At 42.8% G+C, this 18,361-nt stretch overlaps 1 protein-coding gene across 1 annotated transcript in view; it reads left to right on the forward strand.

Annotated features, from left to right (window-relative positions):
* The window catches only part of ST13 (ST13 Hsp70 interacting protein), a 34,706-nt gene that overhangs the window by 3,736 nt on the left and 12,609 nt on the right, over window positions 1-18,361 (forward strand). The window contains exons 2-8 of the mRNA XM_062202795.1: window positions 4,011-4,068; window positions 6,239-6,314; window positions 9,037-9,107; window positions 13,096-13,162; window positions 14,430-14,514; window positions 14,653-14,763; window positions 18,090-18,192. Of these exons, the coding sequence (XP_062058779.1) occupies window positions 4,011-4,068; window positions 6,239-6,314; window positions 9,037-9,107; window positions 13,096-13,162; window positions 14,430-14,514; window positions 14,653-14,763; window positions 18,090-18,192 (571 nt within the window). The remainder of the gene's footprint in view (window positions 1-4,010; window positions 4,069-6,238; window positions 6,315-9,036; window positions 9,108-13,095; window positions 13,163-14,429; window positions 14,515-14,652; window positions 14,764-18,089; window positions 18,193-18,361) is intronic.

Genomic DNA, 18,361 nt, shown 5'->3' on the forward strand with positions numbered 1-18,361 from the left:
TTCTCTCTGTCTCTCTCTCTCACTATCCACTCTGCCTGTCAAAAAAAAAAAAAAAATTGAGAGAGTTACAGAGACAGGGAGGTTACATCTGCTGGCTCATTCCCCAATGAGCCTCAATAGCTTGGAGCTGGGCCGATCCGAACCCGGGAGCTTCTTTGAGTCTGCCATGTGGGTGCAGGGTTCCAAGCACTTGGGCCGCCTTCCACTGCTTTCCCAGGCATATTAACAGGGAGCTGGATGGGAAGTGAAGCAGCCAGGACTGCAACCAGCGCCCATATGGGATGCTGGCCTTGCAGGTGGTAGCTTTACCTGCAACACCGCAGTGCTGACCCTCACCTTTAACAGTCTTGTGAACCATGGGGGAGAAAACCTGAGCCAGCAGTCAATTTGGATCCGGGGACTTCTCTTCCCTGCCCTGCCCTGCCCTCCTCTTCCCTGTTTGAGAGGCACACTTAAATAGAGACAGGTCTTCTATCTGCTGGCTCACTTCCCAAATGGCAGCAATGGCTGGAGCTGGGCTGATCCCAAGCCAGGAGCCAGGAGCTTCTTCCCAGGCCTCTTGTGTGGGTGCAGGGGCCCAAGCACTTGGGCCATCTTCTACTGCCTTCCCAGATCAATTCACGGGGAGCTGGAAGGGAAGTGGAGTAGCGAGGACTGGAACCGGCGCCCATATGGGATGCTGGTGCCACAGATGGAGGTTTAACCTACTACGCCACAGTGCTGACCCCACTATGTTCTTTTCCTCAAATGTATTTTGAGATGTCTTTATTGAGGAAGAAGCATTATCTGACACCTGCTCTCCTGTAATAACTTTATCCACTTTGTGTCTTATACGTGTTTTATGGTTTTACTTGATGATTTAACTAAGATCAAAACAAGTAACGTTGTATTCCTCCCCAGCACAGCACGTGCCTTCTAGTAAATTCATTAAATGAAGTAAACAGTACATTTCTGCCCTCAGAGAATTTAGAACACAACATCCAGTTCTGTTGTACTTGGACATGTGTGTAAATAGCACAAAGCAGAGTGAAGGTTTTAATTTTCTAAGAAAATTATGAATGAAGTCTTGTGATCCAGTGTGAGGAAAGTCTGCACCAGCCCACTTGATTTTGTAATGTGAAAGCCCACACTCGAGCAAAATCCAAGCAAGAATTTTTGGATGGAAACTAGCTTGTTCAGAATCTGGGAAGCATTCATGGCAGTTTCTGAATGTATAAATGGGTGTTACCTCTCAGTAGTTAAGTAGAATCTGGAATGTGAGAAACTTCATCCTCAGCTACTCGAGAGCAAGCTGCCAGCGTTTTGGCTCCAGCACCGCTGGAATCTCCATAATACAGCCACCGAACTTGGGAAGCTAATGTGGCTGGGTCAGTGCTGTATTCCTCAGAATTACACATGGCAGTAGCTGTCATCTTCTATTCCTGCAGCCTTTACTTTCATTGAAGGTCTTGACATCCAGTATTACGGTCTAGTTATTTTTGTAGACTTTCCCTTATCTTAGATTTGTCTCATCTTAGAATTAGATTTAGTGTTAATATATTTCTTGGCAGGAATATCACTTCCCAAAGTTAGACTGCTGTAAATGTGTTTGGATGTCACCCTATGTTCGTTTCTGATGCTGCATTTTGAAGCTTAGGAAAAGCACAATTTAAGAAGCCTTGTGTTTTCATTTATATCTTAACTGTAAAGAATTAGTATTGGATTTCTGTGCACTTTGAAAAATAGTTTTTCCCATAGAAAAGAATTTTGTGATGCTTGTATGCCTGTTTATTAAGACATTTTACTGTGTGGAATGGCCAGTTAGGGATGTTTTGGATCGTGTTACTTGTTTGTGTCACAGAGGAGCTGTTACTCACCAGGGAACTGAGTCATTGAAGGTTCTTTGGTAACTGTCATGTTACCAGAGTGGAAAGGTGTACACAGTTTTCTTCAGCAAATGGTGTTTACAGGAAATTCCAGAGTTACTTTTTTGATTCCATTTGCAGCTTTGCATTTATACTTTGGCTTCAAGTTGGGTTCATCAAAAGATACACTGTGAAAAGGCAAACCACGGGTGTCAGAAGATATTTGGGACACATAAAACTGACATGCTTACACATTAAGACTGCCTGATAGAGAGCTGGCTGAGAGTTGAACTTTACTAAAAGGCCTGTGCAGTCGGGCAGTAAATAGTTGGAAAGAGACTCAGCTAAAATGAGATGCCACTGCACAGCTCAGTACGCCCCGTCAGCATGGCTAACAGGAGCTAGGTGAGGATGTAGCTTGGCCAGGACAGCTTTGGAAAACTGATAGCCATTAATCCTCCACCTGCGGCGCCAGCACCTCAGGTTCTAGACCCAGTTGGGGCGCTAGATTCTGTCCCGGTTGCCCCTCTTCCAGTCCAGCTCTCTGCTGTGGCCCGGGAAGGCAGTGGAGGATGGCCTAAGTGCTTGGGCCCTGCACCCGTATGGGAGACCAGGAGAAGCACCTGGCTCCTGGCTTCGGATTGGCGCAGCGCATTGGCCGTAGCAGCCATTTGGGGGGTGAACCAACGGAAGGAAGACCTTTTTCTCTGTCTCTCTCTCTCTCACTATCTAACTCTACCTGTCAAAAAAAACAACAACAACAAAAACTGATAGCCATTTAAATTCAGCATACACATACTGTGTCCACAAATTCGACACAATTTAAATGAATGTAAATGTGAATATGGCAACTCTAGTTAAAAATGTCAACATTTTGGCCGGCGCCGCGGCTCAATAGGTTAATCCTCCACCTTGCGGTGCCGGCACACCGGGTTCTAGTCCCGGTTGGGGCGCTGGATTCTGTCCCGGTTGCCCCTCTTCCAGGCCAGCTCTCTGCTGTGGCCAGGGAGGGCAGTGGAGGATGGCCCAAGTGCTTGGGCCCTGCACCCCATGGGAGACCAGGAGAAGCTCCTGGCTCCTGCCTTCGGATAAGCGCAGTGCGCCACTGGAGGGTGAACCAACGGCAAAAGGAAGACCTTTTCTCTCTGTCTCTCTCTCTCACTATCCACTCTGCCTGTCAAAAAAAAAAAAAAAAAAAAAAAAGTCAACATTTTAAGGGCATTTTGGAAGAGGTTCCTGTTTTCTAAATTAATATCTCTCCTTGTTTTACACAAGAGTTGATGGCTTTGTTGTTGCCCCTCATGTTTTTAAGCAAATTTTAGTCTTTGTGGCTTCCAGCTTTTACTGTTGTGTAGTGTTCTTAAGTTCACCAAACATTTAGTCACTGGGCTATTTGTCTTTGTTTTTAAGTTATTTACATATGACTTATAGTATTCCCCTGGACTGTTCGGAAAGGAAGGGTTTGGAAGGCCAAGAGAAAGTTATTAGTGGGTAAAGCTTAGAGGGGATGAGAAAGAGACAATCTTTTATTATTATTATTATTTTTTTTTATATTTTAAAAGCAGCCGGAACTTGAACTGGTGCCCATATGGGATATCGGCATCACAGGAGGCAGCTTTATGCACTGTGTCACAATGCCAGCCCGAGAAAGAAAATCTTCAATTTTGAGGGGAGTGGGAATATAAGCAAGAAGAATCCTTCTAAGAAGGTCACAGCCAGATGAAGCATAAACATTTTGAATTATATTATGACTGCATAATTATTTCATGAGTTGCCTGTTTAACTGAACTGTTGCTAAACGTCACATTTCAAGTTTGGATTTGAGTATACCAACTGGAATCTAAGCTGATGATTTTTGTGAATGGTTTTGCCACTGCGTTTTCGTTTGCTCATTTCCCTCCAGGAATGGGCACAGAGAAACTATAATTAGGGTTACTAGGCTTACTGAGCCAGGGCAAAGGCTTTGTGAACCAGTGTGCTAACAAAGTAAATAAAATTTTGAGGTGAAATGATAATATCAAGGAATTCAGATTAAATGAGAGCTTACTATTAAGTTTGGGAAAGGTAATTATCTAAATGTTGTAGCTTCTTTTTTAGGCATAAATATGTTGCATGACTTAGTGAATTTTAATTTTCTAAATAATTGCTGTTTTTATTTTCCTCAAGCATGGGAGGTAAAGTACCACCTGCTACCCATAAAGCTAAATCAGAAGAAAATATCAAGGTAAGTTTTACTTTCAATTGTATATTTAGTGATGAAATACCATAAAGTTTCTTAGGGGCTTTTTTTTTTTTTTTTTTTTTTTTTTTTTTTTTTTTTTGACAGGCAGAGTGGATAGAGAGAGAGAGAGAGAGAAAGGTCTTCCTTTTTGCCGTTGGTTCACCCTCCAATGGCCTCTGCGGTCGGTGCACTGCGCTGATCCGAAGCCAGGAGCCAGGTGCTTCTCCTGGTCTCCCATGTGGGTGCAGGGCCCAAGGACCTGGGCCATCCTCCACTGCCTTCCCAGGCCATAGCAGGAAGAGGGGCAACCGGGATAGAATCTGGCGCCCCAACCAGGACTAGAACCCTGTGTGCCGGAGCCGCAAGGTGGAGGATTAGCCTGTTAAGCCACGGCGCTGGCCACTTAGGGGCTATTTTTAACTGTTCTCAAATTACATTCCAGATTTCTTCAAGATCACTTGGAAATAATACCTTTTAAAATTGTGTCTCTCTCTTTAGTACCTAGTGCTGTGTCTTAGGCTTTGTAGCTACTTCATTAATATTTGCAAAGTAAATTAACAGGTTGTCCAAATCAGCACTACTGAACTAGCTGAGAGTTGTTTGAGACTATGATTCATGGTATTGTTTTAGCATATTTGCAGAAAAGATACAGCAAGAAGGGATTGCCAATTGCTGAAATTTAAAGAGGAGAGAAATAATACTCTTTCAAGAAATTTTTATTTGGGGGCCGGTGCTGTGGCATAGCGGGTAAAGCTGCTGCCTGCAGCGCTGGCGTCCCATACGGGCGCTGGTTCGAGTCTCAGATGCTCCACTTGTGATCCAGCTCTCTACTGTGGCCTGGGAAAGCAGTAGAAGATGGCCCAAGTCCTTGGACCCTTGCACCTGTGTGGGTGACCTGGGAGTGAAGAAGCTCCTGGCTCCTGGCTCTGGATCGGCCCAGCTCCGGCCATTGCGGCCAGAAGTGAACCAGCAGATGGAAGACCTCTCTCTCCACCCCCCTCCCTCCTCCTCCCTCTCTCTCCCTCTTTCCTTCTTTCTCTCTCTCCCATCCTCTGCCTCTCTGTAACTCTGCCTTTCAAATAAAATAAATCTTTTTAAGAAATTTTTATTTGAAAAGCAGAATTAGAGAGGAAGAAACAGAGCTTGCATCTACTGATTTACTCCCCATATGGCTGCAAAGGCTGGGGCTGGGCTGGGCTGGGACTAGGAGACTGGAACTCCATCCAGTACTCTCATGTGGGTGCCAGGGGCCCAAGTACCCAGACAGTCTTTTACTGCTTTCCTGGATACATTAGCGGGGAGCTGGGTCAGAATGAAACAGCAGGGACTGGAACTTGCACTCCTAGGAGGTGCTGGCATCTCAGGTGGCAGCTTAACTCACTGTACCACAATGCCAGCCTTTAGAATTCTTTTTTTTTTTTTTTTTAAGATTTATTTATTTATTTGAAAGGCAGAGTTAGAGCTCTTCCATCCACTGATTCACTCCCTAAATGGCCATAACAGCCTGGGCTGGGCCAGGTTGAAGCTAGGAGCCTGGAATTCCATCCCACATGGTTGCAGGGGCCCAAGCACTTGGGCCATTTTCCACTGCTTTCCCAAGTGGCATTAGCAGGGACCTGGAAGTGGAGTAGCTGAAACTCGAACTGTTGCTTATATGGGATGTCAGCAGCCTCTAGAATTCTTGATACTTGTAGGATGGGGAGTTTACATTCCATCATGTATACTTTCAGATTCTTTAAGTTTTCATTGTTAATATACTGGGATTTCATAAATCTTCATTTACAATTCCAAAACGCAAGAACCCTTGAAAAGGAAAGATTTTTAATAAACTTGGTGATAAAACATCTGAATGGACATGAGGCTTTGTAGTTTTTACATCACTAGTTATGAATATCCAGACTTGACTTAGCAGAAATGATGATGTACCTGACGATAGAGTTGTGGGCTGCAGTGCCCATTGAAGGTGTTCCATAAAGTGTGCTGTATGCAGGGCTTTAGGCTCTAAAACACTGTGCTTCAAAACTAAGGCCAGCTTACAATGAGGAGGGGAGCATTAGTAAGTGGAATGTAATGTTATATGAACAGATTTTGCATAAATTTGTCTACATTGATATTATATATATATTGAGTGTGTAACTCAGTACTGAAAGCACTGTTTCCCTTCCTTTGCTAGGAAGAAAAAACAGATAGTAAGAAGCCGGAGGAGACCATACAGACAGACGAGCCGTCAAGTGAGGAAAGTGATCTAGGTGAGGAGATGGTGGTTTGTTTGGTAATCTTACCAGAACTCTGTGTTGATTTTTATTAAAGTAAATCACTGATAGAAGTATAATGTGAGTTAACATAAAAAGTGACACTTTCTAGTAGCCACATATTTTTAAAAGTAATCTTGAAATTCACATTTTATGTAAATCAATAATGCTGTGGTTCAAATGTTAACATAAATAGAATCATTATTAAAAAAGTTGTTAATGAGATATTTTTCTTCCCCTAAGTCTAAAATCTGGAGTGTGCTTTACAAATAGAGCTGCTGTCAGTTTAGGTGTTGATTTTACTGGAAATAACTTAGACTTCATAACATTTATATTTGAAAAAGTCGTCACATATGCACACTGTCCTAAACAGCTTTAAAAGTTTTCCAATAATATTTTACCAACTTTCTATCATGAAGTATTTTGTTGTGCACAATTCAAACTTAAAATTTGATTTGTTTGTGTTAAATTGTTAAAATTTGATTAAAATTTTTTTGTTGCTACCCTTGTATAAGGATACAAACTTCAGTTATGATCCACATATGTGGAGATTTAATGTACAGTATGGTGACTAGTTAATTTATTATGTACTTGAAAAGTATTAAGAAACTAAGTATTCTCACCAGGGAGAATAAAATGAATATATAGGTGAGATGATAAAAAGGTTGATGAACTGCTTGGGTGACTCATTTCACATTGTATACTTACCTCAAAATACCATGTTGTGCATCTTTAGTATATACAGTATTTATTTGTCAATCATGCTTCAATCAAGAAATTTGTTGGGGCTGGCACTGTGGTGTACTGGGTTGGCACCAGCATCCCATGTGGGCACCAATTTGATTCCCAGCTGCTCCACTTGCGATCCAGCTCCCTGCTGATGTACCTGGGAAAGCAATGGAAGATGGCCCAAGTGCTTGGGCTCCTGCACCTCTGTGGGAGACCTGGAAGAAGCTCCTGGCTTTGTATCGGCCCAGCTCTGGCCATTGCGGCCATAACTCTGCCTTTCAAATAAATAAATAAATCTTTAAAAAAAAAAGAAAGCAATTTATTGTGGATGCCAATTCTCAGTTCAGGTGGCTAATTTTAATTTCACTGGTTCTTTTTTGACTGTTAAGAGGAAACTACTTGTCAGATTCACTCTTTGCTACAAATCTCAGTATTCATTTTTTATTTAGTGATGTTTATCACAGTTATTTTGTTTTCCTTTGTTGTGGGAAATTATAGTTGACATTCAGAGTGTAACTCGCATGATACCTCTTTTCAGTTCGCTGTTTTGGTTATAGTACTAGCCTTGGGACTCAGTTCTTCATCAGTAGTTTGTCTTTATTTTAAAATTAAATTTGCCCTTACTACTTTTAAAAATGAAAATTATTAAAATTAGTGTTTCATTATGTATTTTAAATTTTTTTAAGATTTGTATATTTCAGAGGTAGTTACAGAGAAGAGGGAGGAGAGACAGAGATCTTCCATCCACTGGATCACTCAAAATGGCCACAACAGCTGGGGCTGGTATAAGCAGAAGCCTGTAGCCAGGAGTTCTTCTGGGTTTCCCACATGAGTGCAGGGGCCCAGGCTCTTGGGCCATCCTCCACTGCTTTCCCAGGCATGTTAGCAAGGACCTGCATCAGAAGTGGAGCAGCCTAGACTCGAACTGGCACCCACATGGGACACCAGTGTTGCAGATGACAACAGCTTAACCCACTATACTACAATGATAGCAATTTTTTTTTTAAGATTAATTTATTTGAAAAAGTTACAGAGAAAGAGGAAGAGACAGAGAAATCTTCTGTCCACCGGTTCATTCCCCAAATTTCCACAGCATGGCTGGTCCAGGCTTAAGCCAGGAGCTTCTTCAGGTCTCCCATTTGGCACAGAGGCCCAAACACGTTGGGCCATCTTTCACTGCTTTCTAAGGCACATAACCAGGGAGCTGGATTGGAAGTAGAACAGCTGAGACTCAAACTGACACCCTTATGGAATGGTGGTGGCTTAACCCACTATGCCATGACAATGGCCCTTGCATACAAATTTTATAAAAGATTGATTTATTTGAAAGAGTTACAGAGAGAGGTAGAGACAGAGGGAGAGGTCTTCCATACTGGTTCACTTCCCAGATGGCTACAACGGCCAGAGCTGTACCGATCCAAAGCCAGGGCCAGGAGCTTCTTCTGGGTCTCACGTGGGTGCAGGGGTCTGAGGACTTGGGCCATCTTCTACTGCTTTCCCAGGCCATAGCAGAGAGCTGGATCAGAAGAGGAGCAGCCGGGACTTGAACTGGTGCCCATATAGGGATGTTGGCACTTCAGGCCAGGGCTTGAACCCATTGCACCACAGCACTGGCCCTGACATAAAATATTTTTCAAGGCACATTATAGTGTTTCAGTGTGTGGAAAATTATTTGAACTGAATCAAGTTTTTGACACTGACTAAATGAGTGGTGTATTTATGTGTGATTCTAAAAACTGCACACACCCACAGTCCACTACAATCTGATGATAACTGCCTTAATGTGATGTTTTGGTTTAAATGAAATGTCTTACCAAAGCAATAAAATTGTGTTTAGTGGGGAAACACTTTACAGTGAACATTTAAATTGTAACTGTGTATTCAGTTTGTTAGTTGCAGTAGCCATAATGCTTCAGTTTTTGTTCCATGTGTCTAGTGGCTACTGTCTTTGCACAGCACAACTCTTAGCATCATCTTCTCACCTTGGCAGAAATTGACAATGAAGGTGTAATTGAACCAGACACTGATGCGCCTCAGGAAATGGGAGATGAAAACGTAGAGGTAAGGAACCTTCTGCTAAGTATAAGAAATGTGAAGGCCTCCGGTGGCAATTATTTTATGCTTTTCCAGGAAGAACACATTTTGAATCTCTACCTGCCTTAAAGCATTTAGGAGAGCATTTTATTTCATTGCTTAAAATACTTGGGAGAATTTTCATGTTTTTAAGCATATTCTTCAATATTCCTCTCTGAAATCCCTGTACTTTGTGTTTTACAGCGTCCTTTAAGGTTGCATCTTTCTTCTCTTCTTTGACTGGTCTTTAGTGTCCCCTAAAGTGTGTTCCAGGTGGAATTACCTCTGATGTTCTCTTGTTTTTAACAGTGAGCTCTGAGGGGGGTGGAAAGTGTTTCTTACTGGGGAGGATTGGAAAAATTTTAGAATGATCTTCAGTTCCTGTATGCTTCAAAAAGTTTGGAATAATGTAGTTGGTAGGTAAGTTTATTTGGGAGCAGAAAGAAATTGGAAATATGGTGTAGGCATAGTTAAAATCCATACCCAGGTTCTTCATAGTATGCATTATCCATGAGCCTTTTGGTTTCAAAGATTTCAAAGTTTTTGCCCCAAAATAAGCTCATGGTTTTTTGCTTTCTGAGAGAAAAAGCTCCCATCCACTCATTCCCCAGATGCCTACAGCAGGTCTCCCATGTGAGTGTTAGGAACTGGATTACTTGAGCTGTTACTGCTGCTCCGAGGGTCTGCATTGGAATGTGGAATCAGGAGCTGAAACGACAAGTAACTTAGTTACTGTGGTACAGAACGCTGGCATCCTAACGGCTAGACCAAGTGCCCACCCTAAGCTCATCTTTCAATCCCATTTTTCGCTTCTTTTTGAAGGACCCTCATATATGTTTGGTGTGTTCGGGGCCTTGCCTAGTTTTTCTATACACTAATGTCACATTGTTATACTGCTGTATAGTAAATCCTATTATCTGGTAGGACAGGGACACCAAAACTTGAGTATTTTGCTTGTTCTTGGCTATTTGTTTTTCTATGTAAAGTTTAGAATCAGATTATTAAACCTCCCTACTTGAATTACCCTATAGCTAAGTATTTAGGAAGAATATTGATATAACCATTCAGGTCAGCTGTCCATGAATGTGGTATTTAATTTTTACATATTTTTGGCCGGCGCCGTGGCTCCACAGGCTAATCCTCCGCCTTGCAGTGCTGGCACACTGGGTTCTAGTCCCGGTTGGGGCGCTGGATTCTGTCCCGGTTGCCCCTCTTCCAGGCCAGCTCTCTGCTGTGGCTAGGGAGTGCAGTGGAGGATGGCCCAAGTGCTTGGGCCCTGCACCCCATGGGGAGACCAGGAGAAGCACCTGGCTCCTGCCATCGGAACAGCGCGGTGCGCCAGCCACAGCGCGCCGGCCGTGGTGGCCACTGGAGGGTGAACCAACGGCAAAGGAAGACCTTTCTCTCTATCTCTCTCTCTCACTGTCCACTCTGCCTGTCAAAAATAAAAAAATAAAATAAAATAAAAATTTACATATTTTAAAAATGTCTTTCAATAACAATGTTTTTCAGTCTTACAGATTATTAGCAATAAGCAACATGAATACTCTGTCACTGTGAAAAGTTACAGGGGAGTTACAGTTTACAGAGTTAAAGTTTACAGAGGAGTTTCTGTTTATCGTTGGTTATATGTGTGTCTGTTTATATTCCTAACGTTTGTATCGCCTACTTGTAATTCATTGGGAATCTTAAACTCTAGGGCGGTAATGTTCTTTGGCTCTAAGATTTATTTATTTAAAAGGCAGAGTTACACAGAGAGGCAGAGAGAGAGCAAGGTCTTCCATCTGCTGGTTCACTCCCCAGATGGCCTCAAAGGTTGGAGCTGAGCTGATCCAAAGCCAGGAGCCAGGTTCTTCTTCCAGGTCTCCCATGTGGGTGCAGGGGCCCAAGGAGCTGGGCTATTTTCTACTGCTTTCCCAGGCCATAGCAGAGAGCTGGATCAGAAGAGGAGCAGCTGGGACTAGAACCAGTGCTCACATGGGATGAAAGTGCTGTGGGCGCCGGCTTTACCTGCTATGCCATGGTGCCAGCCCTGGCCCTAGAACACTTTTAACTTTTTATGTTTTGTGGGTTTTGGTTTTTTTGGTTTTTTTGTTTTGTTTTGTTTTGTTTTTTAATGTTTTCTTGTTCTCTCTGTCATTTGGAGCCCTGACTAGATTTATGTTCGACCTTTTTCACTACTAAGTTTTATCTCTATCAGTGCTTCAGATCAGTGCAGCTCTGGCTGTTGTGGCCATCTGGGTTATAAACCAGTGGATAGAAGATCCTCTCTCTCTGCCTCTGCCTCTCTCTAACTCTGCTTTTCAAATAAATTAATTAATCTTAAAAAAAAAATTCATTTTTGTTTATTTGAAAGAGAGACAGGCAAGCAGAGATGGATCTGCCGGACACTGTCAGGGCTGGGCCAGGCAGAATCCAGGAGCCCAGAGCTCAATCCAGGTTTCCTACATGTGTAGCAAGACCCAGGTACTTAAGTCCCCTTCTCCTCAGGGTGAGCGTTAGTGAGCATGCAGCAGGAAGCTGGGAGCAGAAGCAGAGCCAGGATTCAAACCCAGGCACTGTGGTAAGATGCCATCCCAAACAGGTTTAGACTATGCCAAATACCTGCCTCCCAAAGGTTGCCAAAAACTTCTAGGAATTTTTGTTGAAATTGCTTTGAATTTATTACAAAACTTGGTAGTAGATTGAAGTATTCAAAATAATTTCTGTAAACATGGCATATATTCTAAAAGTTCTTGAAACGTTTTTTATGTTACTTAGTGGTGCCTCCCCTCCTGTGGAAGTATTGTGGTCTTAGAAACGGTACTTTATACATTTAGTTAATGTTCTAAATATATTTTTATATTATATTTACTAATGATTTTTGCTGGTTCGAGGAACTTTTGTGGGTATGTATGTTGTTTTATAACTGACAATTTTTTAGGAAAGAATTATTTATTGACTTGGAATTCAGAGTTTACAGAGAGACAGAGAGGTCTTCCATCCTTTGGTTTGCTTTACTACATGGCTGCAAAGGTCGGGGCTGGGCCTGATCAAAGCTAGGAACTTGAAGCTTCTCCGGGCCTCCCATAGGGGTGGCCAGGTGCCCATGCACTTGGGGCATCTTCCACTGCTTTTCCCAGGACATTAGCAGGGAGCAGCCAGGACTCAAGTGGGAGCCCATTTGGGACAATTTTATAGAATTATGTTACTAGATACAATAGCTTGCCAGTTCTTGAGCCTGTGAAAGAATTTTCTTAATGAGTTAACCAGCATCTCCAGTTAATATTTTGCACAATGGTGAACTTTGCATTTTAGGAAAGATATTTGCTTCTATGTTTTTATTCGTATTAGCCACTGTACTTTGAGCAATCTTGTATAGTATTTTTTCTGGCTATCTAGTATAAGTGTGCAATAGATATTTAAGGGAACAAAGGAATGAGATCTTCTTCTTCTAAAGCAGGGTTGGGGCACATGTGGCCCTCGAGCTGCCTAAGGCCTGCTAAGCTATTTGTTCTGGCCCTGTCAAGGCAAGGGCAGGTGGGACTGGAAATTCAGGATATCTGTAGCAGGTCAATTTTTAAGTTGGTAATTTTGTGTGGCTTGGGGATGATGTTATAAATAGTCAAATGGCCCTTGGCAGAAAAAATGTTCCTCACCCTGTTCTCAGGATTCAAGCTGAGAATAACTGCTACCTCTTTGTGAGTTTATGGCTTTAGTATTTACAGATAGCTATGCAGGAACTAGATAACTGGGGCAGAACAGAACACATCGGCTGGGGTAGAGGGAAGCAAAGGTGATGTCTAGGATTCTCTAGTGTTAAGGAGTTTAATTTGTTTAGTGTGAAAGGTAAAAAGTTCTTTGTTCATAATTTCTCACTCGTCAGTCATAATGATTGTCATCTTTGCTCTCTGGAGATTAGAGAACAAATGAAATAAATATGTGGGTCCTGATTGCTTCCCCTGCTGCCTCTAAGTTGAGTTTCTCTCTCTGTTAGATAACTGAGGAGATGATGGACCAGGCGAATGAGAAGAAAGGGGCTGCCATTGAAGCCCTAAACGATGGTGAGTCTTTTTCATTTTCTCTGCTACCTTACTTTGGTAGTCTGCATATTCTCTACTGCAGGAACTGTTAACTGGTGGGAAAGTGTAAGAAAATTTAGATTTATTGAGTATCTTACACTGGAGCAGATCGACGTCTTCTCCTGTTAATAGAGGCTGGAAGCGCTCGTCGGTTACCGCGCCGTAAGGCATGGGCACATCCTGGTCTTCATCAACCTCTGCTTTCTTGACTGGGTCATAGTGTGTCTGTCTTTACACTTTATTTATTCCTCTGAAAGAGTGAAGAGGGGTAGGGGGTAAAACATCTTAAAATTCTATGTTTGTCTTGTTTCCCCAAGAAAAATTGCTCTAATTCTATAGTATTGTTTGTTGAATGACTTCATTGACTAATAAACTAACTCTGGAAAAGGCGCTTGGCACAACGGTTTTCTGGTGCCCACATTCACTAACAGAGATCTGGCTCCAAGTCCCAGCTCTGCTTACAGTTCCAGCTTCCTACTAATGGGCATCCCGAGAAGGCAGAGGGTGATGGCTCAAGGACTTGGGACTCTGGGAGACTTGGATTGAATCCCAGGCTCCTGGCTAAGAATTGGCCCAACACCAATTGTTTGGGGCATTTGAGGGGTGAACCAGTAGTTGGATTATCTCTCTGTCGTTGCCTTTCAAGTAAAATGAAAATATACATAAAGACAAAACAGTGGTGGGCTTTGGAGCATGGTGGGTCAAGCTGCTGCTTGGGACACCCACATTCCATATGAGAGTGCCTGGGACGTAGTCCTGCTTCCAGTGTGGCTTCCTGCTGACACACCGGGGAAGCAGAGGGAGTTCTTCAAGGTTTGCTTTAAAGAGCTAATATTGTGATATATATATAGAGAGAGAGACAGAGAGAAAACATTAGGCTTTTTTATAACTAAAAGAATTTAAAACACTTCAATTGGAAAAGAGATCAAAAATTTTTCTTAATTTTTATCCTCTTTTAAAAATTTATTTTGAAAGAGTTACAAAAAGAAATGGCCGCAACAGCCAGCACTAGGGCAGGCCTAACCAGGATCTTTTTCCGGTCTCCCACATGGTTGCTAAGGGCTCAAACACTTTAGCCGTTCTCCACTGCTTTTCCCAAGCCATTAGCAGGGAGGTGGATCAGAAGTGGAGCAGCTGGGACACAAACCAGTGCCCATCCAGGATGCCAGTGCCCCAGGTGACAGCTTTACCTGCTACGTGCACTGCCACTCCCTACTTTGTCTACTCAGTACCTGTTGTTTCACTTCAGGTGAACTGCAGAAAGCCATCGACCTGTTCACAGATGCCATCAAGCTGAATCCTCGCTTGGCCATTCTGTACGCCAAGAGAGCAAGGTGAGAGCTCTAAACAGCCAGCTCTGTGCTGTGCTGGGGAGTCATTCTTGCTCATTTGTTTAAATAAAATTGCTTCTGTTATGATCTCAAAGGTTTTATTTTATAGTTTGAAATGAATATTTTTAATATATCTCTTAGTGTCTTCGTCAAATTACAGAAGCCAAATGCCGCCATCCGAGACTGTGACAGAGCCATTGACATAAATCCTGATTCGGCTCAGCCTTACAAGTGGCGAGGGAAAGCACACAGGTAATAACGGAGATTTTCAGAACTTTTAAAATTTAAATGTGATGTTTTTAATATGCTTCGTTTGGAGGGGAAAATGCCTAAGGACTTCATTTCAAAGTGTCATATGTACTCAGTATGGAGACTGGAGAGAATATAAAGAACAAATAAGAAAATATTCTTTTCACTTCTTTAATCTAAATTAATAATTTTCACCACATATAGCCAAGTGTAAGGTAAAATTTTTTTAATCTGAAAATCAGTTCCAAGAAAAAATAACCTTGTATCAGTGTCCTTTACAGATTTTTCTTACTTTCGGACTTTCTCTTTGAAGCTTCACATTGAACAACCAATATATTCTGGAAGAGAGAGTATAGTAGTCTGAAACTACTTTAGTCATCTCAAGGATCCCTGAAAAAATCAGGGAAATGGGAAAATAAACTGGAGGATTTAACCCAGATACAGAAAGGTACATCACAACACTGGACTTCTCTGTGTTTTTGACACTGTTCTTCCACAGTCAAATCTTGTCCCCAGTAATGTGCTTACTTGTAACATGCTGTTATACAGACAAAATTGTTTTATAATTTTCTTTAAAGATTTATTTATTTAATTCAGAGTTAACTCAGAGAAGAAGAGGCAGAAAGAGAAGTCTTCCATCTGCTGGTTCACTCCCCAACTGGCCGCAATGCTGGAGTTGCGCCATTCTGGAGCCAGGAGCCAGGAGCCAAGAGCTTCTTTTGGGTCTTCCACGCAGGTGCAGGTCCTTGGGCCATCCTCTGCTTTCCCAGGCCATAGCAGAGAGGTGGATCAGAAGTGGAGCAGTCGGGACTCGAACCGGTGCCCATGTGGGATGCTGGCACTACAGGTGGCAGCTTTACCTGCCACAATGCCGGCCCCCCATAATTATAATATTTAAAAGAAGAATATCTGTTTTTTTGTTTTGTTTTTTTGTTTGTTTTGGTTTTTTGGACAGGCAGAGTGGACAGTGAGAGAGACAGAGAGAAAGGTCTTCCTTTACCATTGGTTCACCCTCCAACAGCTGCCGCTGCCAGCGCACTGTGGCCGGTGCACCGCGCTGATCCGAAGCCAGGAGCCAGGTGCTTCCTCCTGGTCTCCCATGCGGGTGCAGGGCCCAAGCACTTGGGCCATCCTCCTCTGCACTCCCGGGCCATAGCAGAGAGCTGGCCTGGAAGAGGGGCAACTGGGACAGAATCTGGCACCCCAACCGGGACTAGAACCCAGTGTGCTGGCGCCGCAGGTGGAGGATTAGCCTATTGAGCCACGGCGCCAGCCAAAAGCAGAATATCTGTTAAAGTATGTGTGGTTTGGGGGCATTTTTTTTTTTCGGGGGGGGGGGTGCATTTCTTATCCTTAAAATATGTCCCACTTAAGATTTACAAGGAACCTGTTTTAAGAGTTACTTGAATTTTTTTTAATGCAGTTTTTGTTGTCAGTTTATACATACAGTTAAGTTAGCCTCTTACTGATGTTTGTATTGAGGTTTAGGGCTTTCCATCCTTTCTGATATAATTTTTTTTCAGTATATAAAACACTCAAATTTGAGTCAGAGGTATACCCATAGTCCTCTCAGTTTCATTGCTGTCTTCCTCTACCCCATTCTTGACTGTCCCTGCCAGCCTTTCCTTTCTGATTCATTTTGTCACTATTTCAATAGTTTACCTACATAGGTTATTTTTCCTTCTCTTGTACATAGTACATAGAGCATTCTAAATATAAGTCATGTTAATACTGCTTCTAAGTGCTTAAAAATTTTTTTGTTTTCATTTTTTATTTGAAAGACAAAGACAGATATTGTCTGTCCACTGATTAACTCCCCAAATGCTCTAAAACATTTGAGGCTGGGCCAGACTGAACCCAGGAACCCAGGAACCCAGGACTCAGTCTGGGTCTCTTCTGTGGGTGTTAGGGACCGCAGTACTTCAGCCATCATTTTCTGCTTCCCAAAGTGCTCAGTAGCTGGAAGCTGAATGGGAAACCCAAGAACTGTGACTCAAACCCAGTTCTTTCATATGGGATGTGGCTGTCCCAGCTGGTGTCTTAACCATTATGCCAAAGACCCATCCTTAATCCTGTTATTGTTGTGTTTGAAAGTTAGAACTACATGCTTGCTTTTTTTTTTTTTTTTTTTTTTAATTTATTTGAGTTGTAGAGAGCTCCATCTATTGGTTTGTTCCTCAGAAGTCTGGCCTAGGGCTGAAGGTGGGAGTGGGAAACAATCCAGGTCTCCCACTTGGGAGACAGGAACCCAGTTAGTTGAACCGTCTCCCTACTGCCCAGATTCCTCTTCAGCAGTAAACTACAATCAGCAGACTGAGAACTGACCTAGGCACTCTGGTATTGGTTTGTAATGTGGGCATCTTATTCAGTAGGCAAAGTGCCCACCCTTAAAATATGATTTTTTTAAACGTAAAAGTTTGTTTATTTGGAAGGCAGAGTGATAAAGGTAATGATGAAGATTAATCTTCCACCCATTGGTTCCGTCACCAAATGGCCACAATGGCTGGGGCTGGTCCAGGCCAAAGCCAGGAGCCTGGAACTTACTCTGGGTCTCACTTGGGAGGCAGTAGCTCAAGTACTTGGACCATCTGCTTTTCAGATGCTTTGACAAAAGAGCTGAGACTCAAACCAGCGCTTTGATTTGGGATGGCACACAGCAGCCTGCTGCTGAACTCACTGTGCCAGAATGCTGGCCCCTAAAATAGAATACTCATAAACTTAAGGGGTGTTCTTAAAATTTTCAGTGTGTGTGTGTGTTTAAAGCTTTTTTTTTTTTTTTTTTTAATCTAAGAGCAGCTTTATCAGTGTCATAGAGGAAATTTAAACTCCTTCAAGTTTCCGTAGTGTTAATCAGCACTGTAACTAATTGAATTGATTGATGATACAGACTATTTAACCACTTAAACTTGTCACAGTCCCTTTTTTAGGGGGGGATTTTATTTATTTGAAAGGCAGAGTTACAGAGAGAGAGGGACAGACAGAGGTCTTCCATCTGCTGGTTCACTCCCCAAAATGGCTGCAATAGCCAGTGCTGAATCAGGCTGAAGCCAGGAGCTTCTTCCAGGTCTCCCACGTGGGTGCAGGGGCCCAAACATTTGAGCCATCTGCTGCTGCTTTTCCCAGGCCATAGCAGAGAGCTGGATCATAAGTGGAGCAGCCGGGACTCAAACTGGCATCTATATAGGATACTGGAGCAGCAGGCAGCAGCTTAACCTGTTAGGCCACTGTGCCAGTCCCCCACAGTCCTGTTTTCTAAGGAAGCGAGACACCAGGCTACATAGGTGAATGTATTGTAAACATCTCCTAAGTGCGTTTTAAATCTGTTTCAGACTTCTGGGCCACTGGGAAGAAGCCGCCCATGATCTGGCCCTTGCCTGCAAACTGGATTATGATGAAGATGCCAGTGCAGTGCTGAAAGAAGTTCAACCCAGGGTATGTTACAGGCGGGCAAGGAGTCGTCACGGCTGTAATACTGCATAGTTCTGGTGCTTAAGCCCTGGCAGCCATAAATTACCTGAAAAACAGGTGCAAAGAAATACACATTTGCAAGTTGTGGTCTGGGACCACTGAAGCTTACTCAGCTCTGAAGTCTCGTTAGGCC

This window comes from Lepus europaeus, chromosome 10 (assembly GCF_033115175.1).
Source record: "Lepus europaeus isolate LE1 chromosome 10, mLepTim1.pri, whole genome shotgun sequence".
In the NCBI taxonomy this organism is placed as follows: Eukaryota; Metazoa; Chordata; class Mammalia; order Lagomorpha; family Leporidae; genus Lepus; species Lepus europaeus.